At 64.6% G+C, this 22945-nt stretch overlaps 2 protein-coding genes across 3 annotated transcripts; one reads left to right on the top strand and one right to left on the bottom strand.

Annotated features, from left to right (window-relative positions):
- Nucleotides 1-1630: 1630 nt before the first annotated feature.
- FEM1A (fem-1 homolog A) lies at nt 1631-4817 on the top strand. Its single transcript, XM_081285828.1, has one exon. It carries the CDS (start codon nt 1764-1766, stop codon nt 3699-3701), a length of 1938 nt encoding a protein of 645 aa, XP_081141954.1. The 5' UTR covers nt 1631-1763; the 3' UTR covers nt 3702-4817.
- A 6287-nt stretch (nt 4818-11104) lies between these two features.
- TICAM1 (TIR domain containing adaptor molecule 1) lies at nt 11105-21874 on the bottom strand. Of its 2 annotated transcripts, none has more exons than XM_081286997.1 (3): nt 21468-21874; nt 16557-16734; nt 11105-14469 (listed from the first exon to the last, which is right to left on the bottom strand). In XM_081286997.1, exon 3 carries the CDS (start codon nt 14348-14350, stop codon nt 12290-12292), a length of 2061 nt encoding a protein of 686 aa, XP_081143123.1. In that variant the 5' UTR covers nt 14351-14469; nt 16557-16734; nt 21468-21874; the 3' UTR covers nt 11105-12289. The 2 variants fall into 2 exon arrangements, with proteins under 2 accessions (XP_081143123.1, XP_081143122.1); XM_081286996.1 differs by having other exon boundaries at nt 16557-16738.
- Nucleotides 21875-22945: the final 1071 nt, after the last annotated feature.

Consider the following 22945-nt stretch of genomic DNA (forward strand, 5'->3'; position numbering starts at 1 on the left):
ATTGAGAAGCAAATGGTCAGTGAAGCACTGTAACTCTGAACAGATTTCCTCCGTGCAGAATGCTACAGGAGGCACCAAGAAATGGCCCAGGGGTTGACCACTGGCCACCTGGCTGGAACCTGCCATGTCCCCAGAGGTCTTTTGAGGCTCCACACTCAGCCTGGAACTGCTGTCCTACCCAGGACCTGCTCCACCTACTACATTAATTAATTACAGACTAATTAGTGCTGCAGACTGAACCTAAGGGCACCTTGCCACTGAGCCACAGCCCAGCCCTTTTATTTTTAACTTTGAGACGGGGTCTCAGGACGTTGCCCAGGCTGGTCTTGAATTTGGGATTCTCCTGCCTGGGCCTCCGAAGTGGTGCTGTCGGTGAATTAACTTTTAAAACAGATCCTGTAATTGCCTGGTTGAGGGCACAGTTCACTGCAGGGTGCTGCCATCTGTGGAGGGGCATTTAAAACTTAATGAAGCCTTTGTTTGGCAAACACCCATGGGACCTTCAGAGTCCTGATTTCACTGTAGAAATTAAAAATTTCAGCTCCATCAAAAACAAAACAACAACAAAATGTTTCTATGCTTTCTGTGTGAAGAAAATCAATAACCTCGGGATATATTTGTGATTTAAATGGTTAAACCTGTTAATGAGGAAGATTTAGAATATGCCACAAAATCCTGTGTGGCAGCATCTCCCCATGTTGTAGTGCACAGGAAGTTAGGGACAAACACAAGCCACCAGGGACTTGGGCCTTCTCAACTCCAGAGGGGTGGCCCAGCTTCCTAGACCAAGGGGCAGCGGGGAAATCCTGAGAAGTCTACAGCATCTCACGGGGCCAGGCGGCCAACGGCCCGGGAGGCTGAGGCCGGAGGACCGCGAGTTTAAGGCCAGCCTCAGCAACTCAGCGAGCCCAGCCCTGCAAGAAGGTCACGCAAGAGGCTGCCAGCGGCAGGCTTTCCTATTTATATTATTCAAGAGGCAGAACTACAGGGACAGAACAGATCAGCTGTGGCTATGGCCGAGAGGGGAGGTTTGACCAAAAAGGGATCTAAGAACGTTCTGGATTGTTCTGGTATTGGGTGAATGAATGGATGAATGAATGAATGAGAAGTACGCGAGTGATGAAGATTAACCCTGATCGCCACCCGTCCTCCGGGCTACGCCAAGCTCCTCGCCCCCACTCAACTTTTCAGCCTCTCCCGCGCGCCCCCTGCCGGTTAGCGGCTCCGCCACATTAAGACTAACTCGGACCCGCCTGGCCAGCTTAGCCTTCTGGGGAATGTAGTCTTTTGGAGGCTTAGCCTGCCTGCCCTTCCGGTCGACCCGGGCAAAGTGACAGCAAAAGGAAAAACGTCACTGAGTTTTCCCGGCGTCGCACCAGACAAAGCGTGTCGCAGGGCATGCCGGGAGTCGAGGTCCTTCGATCGCTTTTTTGCCCGGCTATCCGCTGATGGGAACGGCAATTCCCATCATGCACCGTACTGACAGGTTTCAAGAGGCTGCCCCGCGGCCTTCTGGGAAATGTAGTCTTCAGCCTTCAACGTCCCTCCGCATCTTACGGAGCTGTCCCGCGCAGAAGACTGCATTTCCCGGCATGTCCCCAAAGGCCGAAGGCGCAAGGTCGCCGCAGCCATTTTGTTCCGCCCGCCGAGGCCCTGAGATGGCGGCGGGGGAGACGGTGAAGGTTGCCGCCTGCCCATCAGGGCTGTAGCCGCCGTCTCCCTGTCCCCCGCGGCCGTCCCATGGGCTGACGGAGGCCGAGACCATGGACCTCCACACCGCCGTGTACAATGCCGCCCACGATGGCAAGCTGCAACTACTGCAGAAGCTGCTCAGCGGCCGGAGCCGGGAGGAGCTGGATGAGCTGATGGGCGAGGTGGCCTGCGGAGGGACGCCGCTGCTCATCGCCGCCCGCTACGGCCACCTGGACGTGGTGGAGTACCTGGTGGACCGCTGCGGCGCCAGCGTGGAGGCCGGCGGCTCGGTGCACTTCGACGGCGAGACCATCGAGGGCGCGCCGCCGCTGTGGGCCGCCTCGGCCGCCGGGCACCTGGACGTGGTGCGCAGCCTGCTGCGCCGCGGCGCCTCGGTGAACCGCACCACGCGCACCAACTCCACGCCGCTGCGCGCCGCCTGCTTCGACGGCCACCTGGAGGTGGTGCGCTACCTGGTGGGCGAGCACCAGGCCGACCTGGAGGTGGCCAACCGGCACGGGCACACGTGCCTCATGATCTCCTGCTACAAGGGCCACCGCGAGATCGCGCGCTACCTGCTGGAGCAGGGCGCCCAGGTGAACCGGCGCAGCGCCAAAGGCAACACGGCGCTGCACGACTGCGCCGAGTCCGGCAGCCTGGAGATCCTGCAGCTGCTGCTGGGCTGCAACGCGCGCATGGAGCGCGACGGCTACGGCATGACCCCGCTGCTGGCGGCCAGCGTGACGGGCCACACCAACATCGTGGAGTACCTCATCCAGAAGCAGCCGGGCCAGCCGCAGGCGGCCGGCGCAGGGCCGCCCCAGGAGGGCTCCGCCCCAGAGGAGCCCCTCACCTATGAGAGCTGCTGCCCCACCAGCCGGGAAGCTGCCATAGAAGCCCTGGAGCTGCTGGGAGCCACGTATGTGGATAAGAAGCGAGATCTGCTGGGGGCCCTGAAGCACTGGAGACGCGCCATGGAGCTGCGGCACCAGGGCGGCGAGTATTTGCCCAAACCCGAGCCCCAGCAGCCGGTCTTGGCCTACGACTATTCCAGGGAGGTGAACAGCGCCCAGGAACTGGAAGCGCTGATCACTGACCCGGATGAGATGCGCATGCAGGCGCTGTTGATCCGGGAGCGCATCCTGGGCCCCTCGCACCCAGACACCTCCTACTACATCCGGTACCGGGGCGCCGTGTACGCCGACTCGGGCAACTTCGAGCGCTGCATCCGCCTGTGGAAGTACGCCCTGGACATGCAGCAGAGCAACCTGGAGCCCCTGAGCCCCATGACGGCCAGCAGCTTCCTCTCCTTTGCCGAACTCTTCTCTTACGTGCTGCAGGACCGCGCCGCCAAGGGCAGCCTGGGCACGCAGATCGGCTTCACAGACCTCATGGGCGTGCTCAGCAAAGGCGTCCGGGAAGTGGAGCGGGCCCTGCAGCAGCCCAGGGAGCCCGGGGACTCGGCGCAGTTCACCAAGGCGCTGGCCATCATCCTGCACCTGCTCTACCTGATGGGCAAGGTGGAGACCAGCCCCAGCCAGGAGCACCTGAAGCACCAGACCGTCTACCGGCTGCTCCGGTGTGCTCCCCGTGGCAGGAACGGCTTCACGCCCCTGCACATGGCCGCCGACAAGGACACCACCAACGTGGGCCGCTATCGCGTGGGCACCTTCCCCTCCCTGCACGTGGTCAAAGTGCTGCTGGACTGTGGGGCCGACCCGGACAGCAGGGACTTTGACAACAACACCCCGCTGCACATCGCAGCCCAGAACAACTGCCCGGCCATCATGAACGCCCTGGTGGAAGCCGGGGCCCACATGGACGCCACCAACGCCTTCAAGAAGACCGCCTGCGAGCTGCTGGACGAGGGGCTGCTGGCCAAGAGCACCATGCAGCCTTTCAACTACGTGACCCTGCAGTGCCTCGCCGCCCGCGCCCTGGACAAGAACAAGATCCCCTACAAGGGCTTCATCCCCGAGGAGCTGGAGGCCTTCATCCAGCTGCACTGAGCCGGGGAGGCCACGGCCTTGCCAGCACCCAAGGGCCCTCCGCTTCCAGCCCCTCCCCTGGACCAGGGAGCAGTTAGTGCGCCTGCGCACTGGCGGCCTACAGGGTCACATGCTGGGAGGGACTGGGGGCCTCCTGCACCCCGAGGTCCTGGTGCCCGGCCACCCACAGTGTTAGGAGTGGCTCCCAGTCGGGTGTTGGCAAGTGCAGAAGCAGGGTCCTCCGGCTGCCCCACGGCCCTGCGCAGCTTCGGGCTCGGTGGGTGTAGGGGTGGACCCAGCTGTGCCCTGGTTCTGACATTTTGCTGCAGTTCTTTATTTTATTTTTTTAAGGCTTTTTGTTTGCTGGACCCCGCGAGCTGCCTCCAGGCAGTTAGGGGTTTGGTGCCTGTGGCCACCCATCCCAGTGAGCTGTGCTGGGGAGCGAGCCCCAGGCCCTGTGTCTGTCCTGAGGTGGTCCTAGGTGTGTATGGGACCCCTCTCTGCCTTGCACAGGCCTCCCAGCCTCCCATTTTCCTTAGAGAACAGTGTCCCCCAACTTTGACCGAAGATCAGGTCAAGCACCAAAGAAGCCACACGATTGCCTCCCAGGGCAGCGGGTGTGGTCCGGCGCCACTGTTTACGGATTAAAAGGACAGGCAGAGCACTTCAGCCTAGGACGCCTGTGCGGCCTTCCCCGTCTGGGCCTGCCCACAGCAGCCCTGCCCTTGACCAGCTCCAGGACCTGAGTCCAGGCCTGCCCCGGGAGGGCCCAGCTCTGCAGTAAGGCAGGTCTCCTGCCGTCTCCAGGGAGCAGGTCGCCAGCACTTGCCCCGCCCCCTGGGCCTTGGGTGCCCGCACAGTTGCCAGGGCAGGTTAGCAGAAGGCATCCTTCTGCCCAGGTGGCACCATAGCCCTGCAGGAGCAGATCCCAGCTCCATCGCAGCGGGTAGCACCACCACTGGACGCCTGGCCCTTGAGGCGGGTTTGGGTTTGCAGTGTTAGGTAGGAAATTTATTTATTTACAAGACAAGCTTTTGACTTAACTCAGGAGGACAATCCTGGCCCTCCCGAAGCACGGCAGAAGCAGGTGTTTCCGTTGCAGCCCGAGGGCATTAAAAAGCAGGTGTTTGAAGAGAATTGTGCTTCCTTGGGTGGCTGCATGGCATGGCGGAGGGAGAGCCTGGCTGGGCTGGGGCAGGGCCGCTCGCTGGGCACCAAACACAGGCCCTGCTTCCACCTCTGCCCTCCGACGGAATCCGCTGAGTCCAGGGCCTGCTCTGGGGTTGGGCTGCCGCGCAAAATGGGCACAGAAGAGGGAGGGCACGCCCCCGGCTGCCTCCCTGGCCACTTGCCGCGTCCTGCCCCTCACCTCTCTGTGAGCACAGTCCAGTCAAAAGCGGCCCCAGGCTGGGTCAGCAGTCCCAAGAGCCCGTGCCCGCCCACCTTCCAGCTGCCCTGGGGTTGGGTGCAGCCGGGGGTGCCCAGTCCCAGCCCTCGGGGTGTCTGGTCGTAGAGGCCATGCTGTTGGGCCGCCCAGGGGGCGTGGGGCGGCCTCCTCCCCGCCTCCTGCTTCGCCACAGCTGCCGCCCAGCCCGTTTCCTCTGGGGTGACGTCTGTCCGGCTCTGACCACGTCCCTGCTCTAGAAGGTCTGGGCACAGTGGCTGCAGCTCAGCAGCCCGGAGGCCAGGCAGGAGGGGCAAGTTCAAGGCCAGCCTCCGCAGCGTCCTAAAGAAAAGGCTGGATGTGGCTCCGGACAGTGCCCCTGGGTGGGAGGGGCCCTCACAGCAGCCTCCTGAGGACAGGAGGTGACCGCGTTGGCCTCTGTGTGCTGGCACTGCGGGTTGTGCGTAAGCGGGCCGATGGGTCCAGGGCGGCCGCGGAGAGGCGCAGGGCCCACACCGCGCAGCCTGGGCACCTGCAGGGCGTCCATCCCACAGTGCTCGGCCCCTGGCCTCTCCTTGAGGGTCAGCGTCAGTGGCACCTGACCTGTGCTGGACTTGGTGGGGGAATGGTGACCAAAGCTCCTAAAAACCTCAGACTCCAGGTTGAGGGTTGAGCCCCGGTTTTGGCGACCAAGGTCATCCCAAAGGCCAGGCAGGTTTCAGGTGGGGTGGACTGGGCAGACACAGACTGACCCTGCCCCCAGGCTGGATCCTGGTGTGGGGCGCACAGCAGCCCTCGCGACAGGTCAGTGGCCCTCCAGAGCCCGCACAGCACCCACGCTGGAGAGCGGAGGGCAGGGGTGGGGACAGCAGCTACCGAGGGGCGGCCCCTCCCCTGGTCCTGAGTTAAAGATAGCTCTGCGCAGAGCAACAGGGACTGCTGGCACCTGGGCATAGGACATCAGTTCCCGTCCAGGAGAAAGGCTGGGGGCAGGGAGGCTGAGTCAGAGGTGCCCCAGGCGTCACCCCAACAGGTGCTGCGGGGAGTGTCCTCGCTCCACAGGCCGCACTGCCGCCTTTGGCTGCAGGAATGGGGTTGAGCCTTGGCCCCGAGCTGGACACTTGAGATCCCCAGTGCCACCCACTCACCCTCCTTCAAATGGACTGGATGAAGCAGCCTCTTCCAGGAGGCCCTCCAAGATCATCTACCGCCCAGCCTCACCGGGTCATTTCTCCCTTGACCCTTGAACCCTGACCTTGAGTTTTTATTCTTTGTTCCTGTGTGTCCAGTCCGTTGTCCCTGCCCCTGTGGCATCAGTGACAGGCTCAGGCACCTGAAGAGGACCTAGATTGCTCCCAGGGCTTCTGCCAAGGCATTCCGCCTTAACCAGCAAGAGGACTGGGCGCTGACCCCGTGCTGTGGAACAGGGAAGGGTGGGAGGAAAGAGGGACAGGGTGTGCAGACGGCTGGCCAGTGCTGGAGGGGGCCAGTGAGGGAGCCGGGCGGTGCCTGCCTTGGGCAGCGGCCGTTATGAAGGTTGCTCCTGCCGCCTGCCTGCCTCTCCTGCCCTGCCTGAGGCACCCTCCGTTGGCCCTGAGCTCAGCTGGACCTGCTGAGCATGTCCTGCGCAGCCTGCCCTCTGCCAGCATCCTGGGGCCGAGCACAGGCAGACCCTGGCTCACCACCCACCCTGAAGATGAGAGACCGGTGCTGAGCCTCTTAGGGTGACGGCCACTTCAGCCTGCCCACATTAGGGGCCCTGTGGGGTCGGGAGGCCGCACATGGTGAATGGCCCTGTTTTTAAAAGGGTTGATTTTTTAAACCTAAAGAAAAACATGTAGTGCCTCAAGTAGGAGGGATAAATGGAGCTCCCAAGAGCGCAGCCCAGGGAGAGGGCACGGGGGCCCAGCAAGGGCGGGCAGCAGGGCTCCCTGGCAGCTCCTCTGGCAGAGATGACGGACTTTAGCGCCCTTGGCAGCCTCCCAGGGCTATAATAAGGCTGCGCTGGGCCACAGAACAGGTTAAAAATAGGATCCCCCAGGGCCACCTGGGGTCAGTCTCTGAGCCAGGAAGCCCAGGTCTTGGTTCGGAGGTGACCTCGGGCAGGGCTGGGAGGGCAAGCTCAGCCTCCGTGGGCGCTGCCCTGCCGTCTGGCCTGGCCACCTGCAAACCAATGCCCCCGCCCACTTCGGTGTCCCCATCTGCAGTGTGGCAGGGAGCACTGGGGTGGCCTATGGTGAGGACACCACCTGGCTGTTTTCAGAGGCTGAGTGGGAGGCTGCTTCCCCGCCCTGCTGTCACACGGCGCCATCTAGTGGCCCTGTCTGGCTCCCCAAGGTAACCTGTGTCCCTAAGTCGTCCCTTTCCAGGCTGGACAGACAGTCCGTGCCCGGGTTCACGTGGCCATGCTTCCCCCCCACACACCAGAGGACCCTCCCTTCCTTCAGCACCCCTCCCCGACGGCCTGGCAGTGCCCTCTGTGTCCCCTTCACACCCAGGCACACTCTGGGACACCCCTCACAGGTCTGCCCCCGCCCGTGGGCCCTACGCCTAGGAAGGCAGCCGCAGGGCCTCCAGCCTCTGGGGTACACAGCAGGTGCTCAGTCCCAGGACAGTGGAGGGAAGGACCAGGCTGTGGTGGAGAGGAGAAGCAGGGCCGGGTGTGTTCATCAAAGCCAAACACTGATTGCTGGGCCCTAGGGTCCAGCAGCGGAGTGGACAGAAGGCCCGTCCTGATGGAGAAGGCAGGTGGCCTCGGACGGACGAGCGCGGCCTGTGTTCAGAATCGCGAAGTGTGGGCGTGGCGCTGCGCTGGGGATCTTCAGGGTGGGGCCCAGAGAAGCCCCTGAGGAGGGCCAGCGGGGAGCCAGGGCGAGATGGAGCAGCACCTGCCTGGCAGGTGGGAGGCAGAGGGTGAGGAGCGTGGAGGAGTGCCACTGGACTTGGCAGTGCAAGGCCACTGACCCGAGGGGACATCCTGGATGCCTTCCCTAAATTCCATTTGAGGAAAACACTGCAGGGAACCCCGCTTGCCCCTTGGCCGGCCCCGCCGGGCAGGAGGCCTGGTCTCCACCTGACTTTCAGTTCCCCAGGTGGGGCCAGCTGGAGGCTGGTCACACCAACCTCTGGCTCCAGGGTCAGGGTGACCCAGAACGGGCAGGGCCGTTTCCTCCTCCTCCACCCAGCTGGGGGCAGCTCGGCCCTTGGCCAGCCCGGCGCTGCTGCAGACCCCGCGTGCGGCCAGGGCCGCCCAAGGAGCGTCATCAAGAAGGAAAGTGGGGGCCGCGGTCACAGCTCAGGGGCAGAGCCCTCGCCCAGCCGCGCAAGGCCGGGTTCGCCCCAAAACAGAGGCACCGAGTCCAACACAGCGCGCATGCGCACACTCGCCTTCCCGCTCCCGGCAGCGCCCGGCCGCCCCCGGGCAGCGCTAACACGTGCATCCAGGAGAGGGAGCCAGCGGGGACTTCCCGGCGCACGGGGTGGGCCCTGCAGAACCCGGGGCTGAGGGCAGGACAGGAAGCCAGGTGCAGGCCCCCGTGTGCCTCCATAGGCAGGAAGTGTCCGGAACAGCCAGTCCCCAGACGGGACGTGGCTACGGGGTGGGGATCCAGCGGAGCTCACTGCCAAGGGCTGCTGCCCCCCTTCTCTCTTGTGCTGCTGGGCTTGGAGCCCGGGCCTCGCGGGTGCCACACCGAGTCCTGCCACCGAGCCACACCCAGCCCTTTTTAACTTTTTATTTGAGACAGTCTCACTAGGTTGCCCAGCGGACCTCAGGCTTGAATCCTCCTGTCGTTGCTGGGACGAGAAGTTTGGCCGCTGGTCCCAGCAAAAACGATGAGACACGTCTGTCCCTGTGAGCAGGGCCACACTGTCTACATGTTCCAGTCACGAGACAACCGAGCCGTGGAGTGCCAAGCCCAGGCCACCAAGTGCTGTGTGACACGGGGCAAAGGTCCTCTCTGGGAAACCCTAACACGGCCAGGAGAGTTTCCCAAGCAGGGACACAGCTGCAGGCCACCCTGGGCATACTGACCTCAAAAAGAGTCACACAGGCTTTAAAGAAGGGGACGTTTTGCATTGTTGTTTCTTCCTATTTTTCTTCAAGGCTGCGTGACTCACAGGGGACTTCCCCTGGAACAACCCAGCCTGAAGGCAGGCCCCAGCCTTGGGTGCAGGAGTGGACAGAGCCCTGGCTGGGGACGGTCCCATCTCCACTTAGTCAAGGCTCACCCTCTGCTCTCAGCCACTTCCTCCTTCCAGCAGCTCCCTTCAATCCCCCAGGGCCCTGTCACATCCCTAAAGGCCAGCACTGCCTGATCAGTGCCTGTCTCCTGCACACAGCAGGTGCTCAATAAATGCTGGCTGGATAAAGGGAACCATGACTCAATAGCTCCCCACTCACTGTCCATTGAACTAGCCAAGACGGGTCAGCTCAGCATCCCCAGTGCCCAGAACAGGCCTGCACACAGCAAGTGCTCAATAATGGTTCCTCAAGTGAATTCACTTACTGAACACTGTGTGCCCTGTGTCCTGGAAAAAGCCTCCGCGATGGGCTGGGGATACAGCTCAGTTGCTGGGGAGCTTGCCTTGCATGCACAAGGCCCTGGGTTCAGTCCCCAGCACCACCACCAAAAAAAGCCTCCAGGACCAAGACAGGTCCATGACCCCCGGTTCCGGAGGCTGAGGAAGGAGGACCCTGAGTTCAAGACCTCAGCAACTTAGCAAGACCCTATCACAAAATAAAATATAAAAAGGTCTGGGGAAAAGAAACGGGGTGGGGGTGGGGTGTTCCACCTGCCCTTGGGGCAGCCTGGGAGTAACTAGAATCAACAATCAAGGAGCAGACAGGAAGAGGCTAGATAGGCTCATTGGGGGAGCGCTGGCCCAGGTGGCCGGGGTTACAGCCCTCTCCTGCAAAAACCAGAAAAGGGCGATGGATGTGTGGGAAATCTGACGCAGGAGATGCACTGGCAGCTTGCGGTCTCTGGGCCTCTCTCTTGCCCAAGTGGCTGTGTGCTCTTGGACAAGTGACTTCACCTTTCTGGACCTCAGTTTCCCACCTGTAAACCGCGCACAGTGATGCCGTCTCTGGGCAGGCCCTCAGGTCCTTGCCACGGGTCCTCCGTGTGCTGGGGTCATGAGGGGACAGGCAGGAGCGAGCATTCTGAGGTCGCTGGGTCCATTTTATGGCCAGGGAAGACGAAGCCCCAAAGAGACCAGGACTGCTGTGGATGCCACAGTACCTCGGAGGCGGAGTGGGGTCGGGAGCCTGGCTCTTCCAGCTGCCGAGGCCCCATGGGCTGATCTGTGATAGTGACGCTGCCCAGGCAGGATTCTTGTCCAGCGGCCTTAGGAATGGGAAAGGGTTCCCCACTTCCTCTGCTGCCATCTGGACCACAGCAGGTCCCCAGCTCCTGCCCTGGACACCCCTAGCCTGTCCTCTCCGAAGCAGCCACCAGAGGGCGCCCGCGAACACCCGGGTCAGGCCCCGCCCTCCTCTCGTGGTTCCCGCCCCCCTCGGGGTCCAAGCCCGAGTCCTCCCGCAGCGCAGAGGCCCTGCCCAGCTCTCCCAGCCCTGACGTCCCCTGCCCCAGCCGCTCGGACTCTTCTCTGCCTTCAGCCTCCACCACGCCCTGCTGGGTCCTGCCTTTACTCGGCTGTGCCCTCTGCGGGGACCTCTGCTTTTTCCCCCCAGCTCTGGGCCCCACGCCACCTCCTGGGCCCCTTAAGGCCCTTCCTCTTGGACACCCGACATCACCTCACCCTGCTTCCTCCTCCTCCTCCAGTCCCTTCCGGTGTGTGTCTGACATTCTCCTGCTTCTAGTTCCCTCCCACGACCCCTTCTGTTCTCGCCCCGCCACGCCCTGGGCCCTGCGCAGTAGGTCTCCCCCGTTGGCCATCGCCCCCGGCCGGTGGACAGAGCAGTTTCCAGGAGCCCCCTGCCCGACTCCAGAATCGGCTCAGAGGCTCCGCTCCTGGGTGTCACTCCAGGCCACCGTGGGGAGCCGGCTGTGACGAAGCCTGAGTCAGCAACGAAAATAGCAAGGGTGCGTGGCTGGGGGGTGACTCAGCCAGCCCCACCTGGCCTGGCCCCAACCCTGCCTCGACCTGCGCTGCTGGGGAGGGGGCCTCCTCTGTCCCTTCCCGGGACCTGGCTTCTACCGTGGTGGTGACCTCTCCCCTAACCTGGCCATGTTTGGGGCCACAGTTCGCTCCCTGGGCCTATTTCCCCACCTGTTAAATGGGCCTTCAGAACTCCTCCCTTCGGGGTCCCCTGGAGGTCCCTCAATGTGCTGGGCACGGCGGCCAAGCCTGTAATTCCAATTGATTGGGAGGCTGCGGCAGGAGGATGGCAAGTTCCAAACCAGCCTCAGCACTTTAGTGAGACTCTTAGCAACTCAGTGAGACCCGGCCTCAAAAAAAGTCTGTCAGTGTGAAAAGCTCAGAAGAGGGTCTGGCCTTTCTTATTTTCCAGTGGTGGGGGTGGGGGGACTCCAGGGCACGCATTAAAGAGCACCGTGAACGGTAGGCCTGAAGTGGGTGGTCCCAGAAGTTCTCCCAAGTAACAGCGTGGTGTACAGAGGACTGAGCTCAGGACGCTGGACCACGGAGCCCCATCCCCAGCCCTGTTTGATATTTTATTTAGAGACAGGGTCTCACTGAGTTGCTAAGTGCCTCGCTGGTGCTGAGGCTGGCTTTGAACTCTCGATGCTCCTGCCTCAGGCTCACAGAGCTGGGATTACAGGCGCAGGCCACCAAGCCCGGCTCCCAACATCTTTTGTCTCCACCTTCTTTGCTATTAGAACCCAGCCTTTCTGAAAAGCACGTGGCCACCCCCCCTCTGAGGACTACATTTCCCAGGGTCCTTTGCAACCGGGACAGAAGTCATGTGACCCATTCATGACCAATGGGAGGAGAGCAGGTGACGCAACGTCCTGCTCTACCCTCGAGAGGACGCCCGCGTGGTCGCGGCTTCCGCCTCCCGTCGTTGGGGCGCCTGGCCGCGTGCTCTCAGCGGGTCGCCGGGCAGACGAGGAACCTTCAATAAATATTTATTACCGTCAAACGCCCCACCTCCCGTGTCCCTCCTCGACCCCAGGCCCACGAAGCCCTCTGCCCGCGTGGGGACGGCTCCTGGGCAACGACCCGAAGGGAGCGCGCCGGTGGGGTCCACGGGCCCTGCCCGGCCGAGCTGGGGTCCAGGGCGGCCCCGTGGCCCGGCTGGTCACCGCCCTTCTTCCTGCGTCTTGTCCTCGGGCGCCTGGGCCCCTCTCTGGTTCCACATGTGGTTGCTGAGCCCCAGCTGCACCATCTGCGCGTGGTGGATGATGAGGGGCTGCAACCCCGGGGCCGGCGGGACCGCGGGCGGCGGCGGGAAGGCGGGTGCGGGGCTGCCCGCTGGCCACGGCGGCGGCTGGGGGTATCCCGGCCAGGTGGGGAGGGGGGACGGCCCCCCCCAGGGCACCTGGCCCCCCAGGGGTACCTGAGACGGGTGAGGCACCTGAGTCCCGAAGGACAAGTGGCTGCCGAAGGCTGCCTGGAGCCTGTCCACCTGCGACTGCCAGGCCCCGTAGCTCTGCAGGCTGTCCCAGTACGCGGCGCCTATGGCGGCCGTATGCCGCCGCTCGCCCTCCAGGCGCTGGCTGTGCTCCCGCAGGGCGCGGACGTCCTGCTCCTTCCTCCAGTGGGCCTTGCGCGCCCGCAGCTTCTGCGGCTTGAAGGTGTTGGCCACCTTCCTGGTGAAGACCTTGGAGTTCTCGTCCAGCCACACGAGGCCCGTGAGCAGGCTGGCCGTGTCGGGGCCGAGCTGCTCCAGAGAGCTCTCCAGGGGCAGGAAGGGGACGACGCAGTCCTCCCTCCCGTGCTGCGTGAAGCTGCTCATGAGGGCCTGGCTGACCTGGTGCAGGCTCAGGCGGCAGTTGAAGTTGGAGGTCAGCAGCAGGATGGTGAAGCCCGAGTGGTCAATGGCGTCCTGCAAGCAGCGCAGCTCCCCGCGCCCCGGCACCTGGAAGTCCTCGCAGAAGGTGGCCCCATCTGGCACCCCGAGGGCCTCCAGCTTCTCCCGCACTCGCAGGGCCACCTGCTCGTCAGCCCTGGCGTGGAGGACCACAAAGTTATAGAACTTCTGCTCCGACGACACTGACTCAAAGGAGGAGGGACAGGGGGACTCGGAGGCTGGGGTCGGAGGCAGGGGAGAAGGCAGGGAGGCCGTGGGGGCCGGGGCTGAGGCCGTGGGTGGGCTTGGCTTGCTCTTCTGGGATGCAGTCTCTTCTCCCGAGAGTTGGGGTGGTGTCCTCTCCTTGACGAGGCCAGGACTCTCAGTGGCCTCCACAGTGGGCAGGGGCAGAGGTCCAGGGCCCGCAGACCGCTCTGTGCACTCCACTGGGTCTTGGCTGCTGGTCTCTGGAGCCTCGGGGGGCTCAGGGGGGTGGGCAGGGGCTGGGGCTGGGGCCGCCGCAGGGAGCCTGGGGACCGGGCAGTCTGCCAGCTCCGGGGAGCAGGCCGCATCCACAGAGGGGGGCCAGCTCATCTCCTCTGGCTCTTGGCAGCCGGTGGGGACAGGCTCAGGCCCCGGGCTGGCCTGGGGCTCCTGGGAGAGCTTGCTGGGCCCCGGGGCGCTGCGCTGCGGGCTCTCGAGGGGCATGGTAGGGGACTGACTGATGGCCAAGCTGCGGGCCAGCGAGACCGGGCTGCTGGTGGACCGCAGGGAGCGCCCCTGGCTCCAGTCCCGCTGGCTGTCAATGGGGCGTGGGAGGCTTCTGGCCCCAGAGGGTGACACCGAGGACGGTGGGAGGCCACCCAGGTCGGAACAGAGGGGCTGGAAGCCACTCAGGTCCCGGACGACGTCCCACCCGCACCGGTCCCGGGCCTCGTCCTGCAGCTCGGCCAGCTGGTGGTCGCCCCTGGAGCCGTGGGCGCGGAGGGCGGCCTGGTAGGCCGAGTCCCGCAGCGAGGCTGGGCACAGCTGCTCCTCGGCCAGCAGGTGGTAGACACGGGCCACGGCCCAGGACACGTCAGGGGGCTCCTCGAGGGCCTCGGCGCCGTCCACGCCGGCCCACTGGCGGGCCACCAGCCGGGCCGCCGCGTCCTCCTTCTGGGCCTCCAGGGAGATCCTGGCCTCGGTTTCCTGGCCCAGCGTGAGGAGCACCATGGCGTGCAGCAGGCCGGCCCCCCGGCAGCCCGGACGCAGTGTCTTGAGCTTGTGCTTCAGGTAGAGCAGCTTGTCCTTGCCGGCCGCGCCCAGGAGGTCGAAGGCGCCGGGCAGTGACGGGCCCGGGCAGGCCATGGGCACGGGTGGGTGCGGCTGCAGGCAGGAGAAGCTGCGGAGCGGGGAGGCATGTTCTGGATGCCGGCGACCCTTCCCCGTGCCTCGGGCCAGGTTCCTGGAGGGCTGCTGGGGCAGATCTGGGGGAGATGGGAGAGGGCCAGGGTCACCACCCGAGAGCAGCAGCTCAGGGAGGCCACCCGTTGTCTCACCTCCCTCCCCTGGGGTGCCACCATGTTGGGGCAGCCAACCTGGGTCACCTCCCTCTGACATCCACTTTCTCCTGTGCAAGACACAGCAGGTGAGTCACGTGGCGGCACAGACAGACGTGGCTCTGGCCAAGGACAAGACGTGAGGCACAGAGAGGCCAAGTTAGTTGCCCAAAGCCACACAGCTGGGGAGTGAATGCAGGCTTAGAGCCGGGGCCGCCTGGCTCCGGGCCTCAGTGGCTGCAGTGGGGGCTTGTTCCGGGAACCAGGTGGCCTTCACATATGGCAGGTTCTGACCACAGCCTGGACCAGCAGGTGCTTGGGCCGTGCCCACCAGGAGGCAGTCGGCCACCTGGACGGCCTGGGGACGCACAATCTGGTGTTCACAAATGTGGAAGGCCCTGGAGTGCTGTGTGGGGCTGCTCCATTAACTAAGAGGAGGTGGCAGGGACAGGGACTTGCAGCCCTGGTTGGCTCTCCTTAGCGCTGTGGGGTCGGCCATGGGGTGAGCAGCCCCCGGAGACACCCTTGTGGCCAGGAGCCTAGGCCTCCTGCCCCCCGCCACCTTGGCAGCTGCTCCTGTGGCCCCAGTGGAGCCCAGGTCAGGGGACCCCTGTGATGTCCCGCTGCAGTGTCCCGAGTGCCAGAGCCCCCAAGCCGCCACGCAGCCCCTCCATCCCGGACCCCGAGCCGGGAGGTGGTGACTGTCTGATGGACGTCTGCGCGTGTGGCCAGAGTCCTGGGGGATCTGTCTGGCAGTACTGCCGGCTGACACAGCCCACGCGGTGATGTGCAGGGACCACGGTCGCCTGCCGCTGTGTCCGCGGCGGGACTGCCAGGCCTCCTGGGAGCCGTGCCCTGCGCTCCGTGTGGCTGAGAGGCCAGCTGGGGTCCCGCCCGGGCTCTGTGCACCGCAGGCTCCGGCCTTGCGGCTGTTCTTTCCCTGTCACCTTCGGGGTCTCCTCACCCAGGTCTCAGCCTCCGCGGGGGCTCTGCAGCCACCGGGCCGTTCCCTCCCTGTCCCCCCTCCTGCGTGGACGGGGCCTGCAGGGAGCAGCTTGTGCCCTGACCCCCCCCCCCCGACTGGTCGGGCGTGGAGGCGGCGGCGCTCAGGCTGTGGGCGAGGAGAGCCAGGCCAGCACCTGCCCCGGGCACACACCCTGGGGACGGCATCCCAAGCCCTGCACTAGGCCTCCAGGTCCCCGTCCAGGCCTGGGGAACAGCCTTGGCGCCATCCTGACGCTGGGAACACTTCCCCTGCCCTCGGCCGCCAGCCGGGACCTCCTGCCCTCGTGGGAGGTGCCAGCTGAACCCCGCAGCCCGGAGCCTGCCCCTCAACCCAGGCTGCCCGGGGCCGAGGCTGGCGGCTGGACGCCCACGCCAGAGAGTGACCGGCCCCGGCCCACAGTGCCCAGGGGCCTGGCGTCCATCAGCCTCAGCTCCAGTGGCCCAGTGGAGCCCAGGTCATGATGCAGGGTTTCAAAAAGGTCATCCTCAGCAGGTCCACAGGGCCCCGGGGCAGGAATCCAGGAAGGACCCAGGGAAGCCGAGGGGGCCGAGAATGGCTCTGGAAGGGACCCGGGGAAGAATGGGAGCTGACTGCCCAGTGGGGCCCAAACAGATGGCCCCCTTCCCAGAGTCTGCCGGGGAGCAGGGCAGACAGTGCCCGGCGTGGAGCTGGGGCTCGAGTCGCACAGTGTGGCCCAGGGTGGCCTCGAAGGGAGCCTAACAAGACGTGACGGGGTCCCTGGGCGGCAGCAGCACTCTGGGAGGTGGGCACAGCAGTGCAAAGGCCCTGGGGCAGGAGGAGCCTGGCCCTTGGAGGCACCCAGAAGCAGCCAGGGGATGGGGAGAGGAGACTGCGGCAGGGAGGACAGGGCCTGGGGGTCACAGGGAGGATGGGGGCTTTGACCCCAAGGGAGGTGGGAGCCATGGGGGGCTGTGGGGGGGCAGAGGAGAAAGGGACTTGAAAACCGGGAGCCACTTAGACCTCAGGTCAGTCAGTGGCTGCAACTCACCTCAGGCCAGTTCATCAAGAGGACGCCGCCCGGCACATCTGTGAGTTCCCAGGAGCCAGAGCCGTCCCTGTCCTTTGTGTGTGGCCATAAGGAGCGCGCGGCCCGCTGGGTTGTGAGGAGCAGAGCGAGTGTTCTGGGAGGTCTGAGGTCCCAGACTGTGGCCCTCGGACAGGGCCTTCTTCCTGAGGCGGAAGGTTGAGAGCAAAAGGAGTTGAGGTCACACCTCGGGCCCCTTATTCAGGGGATGGAACCCTGGGCCCCGCGGGTGCCGCAGCACCGAGCCACCCCAGCCAGCCCTTCTTGATTTAGTCTGAGACGGGGTCTTGCTAAGTTGCTGAGGCTGGCCTCACCCTCGCCACCCTCCTGCCTCAGCCTCCACAGCCCCTGGGATGGCAGGCGTGTGCCACAGCGCCCTGTTTGAATCTCTGCTCGGAGCACAGCTGCCCCAGGCCTCCGCACGACTCAGCCCCGCCCTCCTCCAGGCCACCTGATCACATCGCAGCGACAAGCAATGCAGTCCCCAGTGTATCTGTTGATAAAGCCACACTCCCGCCCCACACGTGGCCAAGGCTGCCTCCTCACTGCACTGGAGCAGGCCAGTGGCTGCAGCAGACACCATCTGGCCCTGGACAGAGGACGCTTGCCACACTTGGGCCAGGGGACCGGCAGGCTGTGTCTTTTCCCTTCCACGGCAGGCAGCCATTCAGTGCCCATGTTTGTGACCACAAGGCCGAGCGCATCTGTCTGCCACGCGTCATCATTGCCATGAGGTTGCACTGTGTCGTCAGTCGTAGGCTAAAGGCCGGGCCCTCAGCACCTTACAGGGGACCTTACTGAGGACAGTCCTTATGGGGCAATTGAGTTGAAGTGGGGCCTTCGGGGACCCTAACCCACAAGACAGGTCCTCTTGAGAAGACTGGCACCCAGCACAGCGGCCACACTGTTGTCCCAGTAGGATGGAGGCTGTGGCGGGAGGATGGCAAGTTTGAGGCCACCCTGGGCTGCTTAGCGAGACCCGACTCAAAATAAAAAATACAGAGGGCTGGGGTGCGGCCCTCCCGAGAGAAGTGGAGGGTGGAAGATGTTTCCCCCCAGGAACTGGAGAGTGCCGAGGAGGACCTGCGCTCCCCCTCCCTGACCTGAACTCGGCACTCAGAAGAAAAACGACAAGGATCTCATATTCAGGTGGGACCACAAGCTAGTCTAAAGTTTCTGAAATTACCAAGATGACTACTTAAGCCATGGACTGATATGTCCCTCCAGCGCTTGGTCCTCAGGTCAAGGGTTCCTGCCACTCCCTGATGGCTCCCGGAAACGACTGTGCCACAATCAAGACAAACACTGGTGCCACACCCGTCCCAGCAACTCAGGAGACTCAGGCAGGAGGATGACAAGTTCAAGGCCAGCCTCGGCAACTTAGTGAGACCCTGTCTCAAAATAAAAGTGGCTGGGTCTGGGGTTGTGGCTCAGGGGTGGAGCACCCTGGGTCAAACCCCAGGACAAAAACAAAAACCGTGGTGGCCGACTGACTGACGGTGGTGTGCAGTGCCTGGTGTCCCCGCAGCCTCCGCGGAGGAACCCAGGTGACCTCCACGAAATGTGAAAATGTGGAAAGGAAACAAGGTCGGAGCTTCCTGCGGCCGCCCTCGGGCAGCTGGGAATCAGGTTGGTGACAAAGGCGGTTTGTGTGGAGGCTGGCTCTGGGTCCCACGGAAGCCCATCAGCTGAACCGCCCTGCGCGGCCATTCCCACAGGGACGCAGGCGCCAAGGTCCCCAGGGCTGAGGGCCTCCGTTCACCAGGCGCCACCTGAGGAGTCACCTGAGCGCTGAGCAGAGGGCACAGCAGGCTTGGGGCTCAGCTCCCAGTGTGGCTAGCGCCAGGCTGAGCCCTTGGACAGGCCCGGTGCACACTGCGTCCCCCGGCGCAGTGGCCCACGTGGTCACGTCAGCACTGGGTGGAGGAGGGCGGACGGCGAGTCTGCCGCAGCCTGACCCACGCGAGGCCCTGGTGTGCACCGTGAAGCCTCAGTGCAGCCGGGCGGGTGGCGCAGGCCTGTGACCCGGGGGCTCGGAGGCTGAGGCCGGAGGATGGCAAGTTCAGGGCCAGCCTCAGCCACTCAGTGAGGCCCTGACGCTGACAAAATATCCTTCAAAAGGGCTGGAGGTGGCTCAGGGGTTAAGGCCCCTGGGTTCAATCCCCGGTCCCCCCCAAAAGTCTCAGCCTTCCTGTCTGTGGAAAGGGTCCACAATCCCGCTGTCCCTGCGGGGGACAGCGCAGGGGCCCCAGGCCGCGGTGGGAGTCAGCACAGCTGCTCCTGAGGCACGGGACCTGGGGGACCCCTGACCCCGGAGGCCCAGAGCCCACAAGCTCAGCCGGACTCCCTGGACGCTGTCCCCCGTGTCCTGCCCGCTGAGCTCGGGTCATCTGCTGAACCTCCCATGGCCTGGGGACAGAGTCCACCCCCCAAGGGTGGGCACAGACCTCGGGGCGTCTCGGCCTCAGTCCCCGCGACTGGGACCTCACGTCAGAGTGGCCCTCGGGGAGGGTGCAGCTTGCAGAGTGCCCCATGCAGGGTCCCTGGGTCCACCCCGCAGGGGACGCTGGGCGACGTGGTCTGCCCTGGACGCCGGCCTGGCCATGCGGCACCGGGGCCAGCGTCACCCTCGGCGCTGGCAGGATCTGTTCCCCGTGTCTGGGACGCACCTTCCTGGTCCCCGGGGCCCCCGCGTGCCCCACGTGTCCTCCACAGAACGAGCATTTACTGAGCACCTACTGTGCGCACGCGGCTCAGTGCTCTGCAGGCAGGGACGGGCACCTCCTCCGCCCTATGTGGCACACGTCACTCCAGGGAGACCAACAGGAAATGAGAAAAGAGCCAGATCATCTCGAAAATGGAAAGTGCCCTGCAGGAAGCCAGCGGGTGCCGCGCAGAGGTGGGGGCTGGGGGCGGGTGGGAGCCCGGGGCCTCTGAGCTGAGGCCTGAAGGAAGCGGGGGACAACTCAGATGGAGACCAGGCCAAGGGGCTCAGGCAGAGGCACCACTGTGCACAGGCCCTGGGGCAGGTTGGGCCTGGCCTGTGGGGGCCGGGGCTGAAGCAGAGGAGGGGGCAGGGGGCGGTCAGGTTGCGCAGGGATTGGGCTCTGACCAGGAGGGAGGTGGGAGCCGCGGAGGGCTGTGGGCACTGGGAGGAGGGATCCGTTCACAGCACTCTCTGGCCTCTGCAGGGCCGACAGGCTGTGGGGCACGGGCAGAAGCTGGGACCAGGTGGAGGCTGGTGGCAGTGGGGGTCACTGCCCACAGGACAAGCGGATGGACGGGATGGGAGGGTGTGAGGAGCTGGCTTGGGACCGGAAGGAGACTCGGGCAGTTGGGTTAGGCACGACTGCTCCTCCGAGACAACCCCGCGTCTTCCCTGAGGACAAACATCTCCTGCTCCTTGCTCTCTGTTCTGGTGCACTGTCCCAGGCTTGGCTCTGCCTCAGGACCTTTGCACAGGCCATGCCTCAGCACTTTCCCCAGTACCCACTTGACCAGCACCACCCCACCCCTCCCTGCCTCATTTTCCTCATGTCCACTTCTCACCAGGGGACACTACAGACTTCACTTATTTACGCTGGGGAGTAGCCATCCTTTCCTACTGGAGAGAGCCTCCCCAGGGAGCCTCCAGGCACAGGCTAGGAACGTTGCTGGGACTTGTTTGTGCTGTATTGGCACTCAATAGATGCTGGCCAGATAATCAGTGAAAGAACCACACAGTGCCTGGTACACAGTAGGTGCTTACTAAACGCTGAGTGAATGAATCAATACTGACAGAGTACTCAATGATCCAATCAGCTGACTGGGCAGAGGGCATCCGGTATACAGTAAGCACTCCATGAGTGCTTCCTGCCTCTGGATCCTCTCTCCCTAACAAGATGGTGAGTCTCACCTGCTCCCTCAGGACTGGCCCACAGTGGTGCCGTCCCTCCGGGATAATAAAACAATGTCCAGGAGGCCAGGTGTGTGGGCAGGGCCCGCCCCTCCGGGGCGGAGACAGGAGCTTCTTGAGCCCAGGTTCCCGGCAGCCTGGGTGACACAGTGAGACCCCATCTCAGAAATTTAAAAATAAATAAAAGTGTCACTTAAAAACTCTGTTATGAGGAGCCGGGCTGAAGGACAAGGCCCGGTCACTGGGCTGCGTCGACGGCTGCGTCTGTCCAACAGGAATTCACTGAGCACCTACTACACGCCAGGCCCTGTGCCAGCAAGTGACACCCGAGCTGGGCTCTTTGAATTGCCCCCTTACGGAGGGGAACGGAGGACGAGGGGCGAAGCTGGTGGCCAGCCTCTGCCAGGAGCAAGGTGGCCAGGCGGCTGCTCCAGGACCTGCATTTCTTGCATGTGCCAAGCTTGGGCTGTCCCCCGTGCTGCGTCCAGGCCTCCTCAGGCCCGGCCCGCGGGGAGGCTGCGGACATCCACCCCTCAGAGGTGGCCTGGTCACCTTCGCTGTCTTAACCATGGTCCCCTGCAGGCATGTGACCGTCCCTACCGTGTGTGGTGTGCCCAGTGTCCCCGCCGGCGTCGCAGCTCCTCCTCCAGGAGGGGCAGGGACAGGTCCCAGCTCCTCCTGGGCTCCAGGCGCCTGGCTCCCACCGCGGTGGCCTCCCCAAGTCCCGCTTTAGCCACCGCCAGGAAAAGCCATGACATGGCCTCTGCTGGGCTGGGCACCAAGAGCCACCCGTGCTGGGGCAGGCGCTGCAGGCAGCGGCCGTCGGGTCCTCGGGGGTCCTGGGGGAAGTGGCGGCCGGGTGGGGGTGCAGGCGGCCACTGGACCTGTGTCCCAGGAGGGGTCGAGAGGGACACAGGTGGCGCCCAGGGACAGGAGGGGTCACTCCCAGCCCTGCGCCCACCCGTCCCGTCCCCACCTACCCGGGCCGCGGCGCTGGCGCTGGTCCTTGGTCCACGGGGTGGCGACGGTGGTGGCCCTGGGTCCTGGGGGTGGCCGCTGTGGCCTCTCGGGAGAGGCGCCGCCCCTTCTGCGTCTGGGCAGCGTGCGCTCCCGCCTCCGCGCCCTCAGGGGAAAGTCCCCGGCGCGCACCGCCACGTGGGGACAGAGGGCAGGGGACCCGAGGACAGGAGGACAAGGAGCCAAGGAGACCTGCTCCCCCTGCGATTCTGGACCCCAGGGCCGCCCCGCGGGCACCGACCTCCCCGGCGCTAGGCCGGGAGCCACCCCAGGTCCCCGCCCGCGACCTCGAGGGAGGAAGCGGCAGGGCCGCCAGGGCTGGGCGGGGCTCCTCGGCGGGCGGTTTCCTTTGGGGCGGGAACAGTTCTGGAGGTGGCCGACGGGGACGGGGACGGGGACGGGGACGCTGCGCAGAGGCGCTGGGGCGTCGCTCAGTGGCAGGGTCCCCAGAAGTTAGGGTGATGGTGTCCCAGCCGCCAGGGCAAAGGGAGCGCCGGTCACCCTAACCCCCGCTGGGCAACCGCCTCTTGGTCTTGGTATCTTCTTGCCGTCCTGGGGGTGGCACCAGGGCCTGCGTGCCTGCCTTCGTCACCAGGCCACCCGGCCAGCCCCAACACAGCGTGACACAGTTAAACCTAAGATGACGACTCGGGGTGTACTTTGCATCTACGCCCCCGTTAAATGACCAGGTCCCGCAGCCACTTGACCTGCATAATGAGGAGTGACGTGTATGTGCCATTGCCTGTGGTGACGAGATCTGTGGCAAGACACTGGACGATCCTTGGGGACTGTGCCAGATCTCAGGCACCTCGTTGGTGGCTGAGGGGGTGGCGGGTCAGCTGGAGTGACCACACACCCCGACTCCATCAGGATCCCTGGGGGGCCCTGGAAGGGTCCTGGGGCAGGTGTGGGGAAGCAGGGCCGCTCTCCAGGGGGAGAAACCGACCTGAGCACCTACTGTGTGCCAGGCGCTCTGGGCCTCCCAGGCGGTGGGTGGGAGATAGACGTCCTCCTGCCACTGTGAGCAGGGCGCCGGGTCCACCCCAGGACAGAGACTCGGAGCCCTGATCCGGCTCTGGAGAGGGGGGCTCATCATGGAGGGACATGGGGTGCCATCAGCCACCTCCCGAGCAGGAGGCAGAGGCCAGAGCTCGGCCTGGGGACCCTTTGCCAGGAAGTGACACCCTGCAGGTGTGGGAGAGGGGCGTGGGCCTCCGGGGTCCTGCCACACCAGTGCCCCCAAGGCACCTGCTCCACCCCAGGGGGACGGGGAGCTGACCCCAGTGTGTGGGGCGGGCAGCAGACTCGGCCACGCCTCCCAGCCACCCTGTGTGGCGATGGTGGCCACCCTGGCCTGCTCAGCCGCCAGAGACATGGCAGACAGCACCAGGGAGCAGGGCCCAGTGTTGGGACCCACCACCCCACGGAGAGGCCCAAGGGG

The sequence above is a fragment of the Spermophilus citellus genome, assembly GCF_964194105.1.
Source record: "Spermophilus citellus genome assembly, chromosome: 3".
NCBI lineage: Eukaryota > Metazoa > Chordata > Mammalia > Rodentia > Sciuridae > Spermophilus > Spermophilus citellus.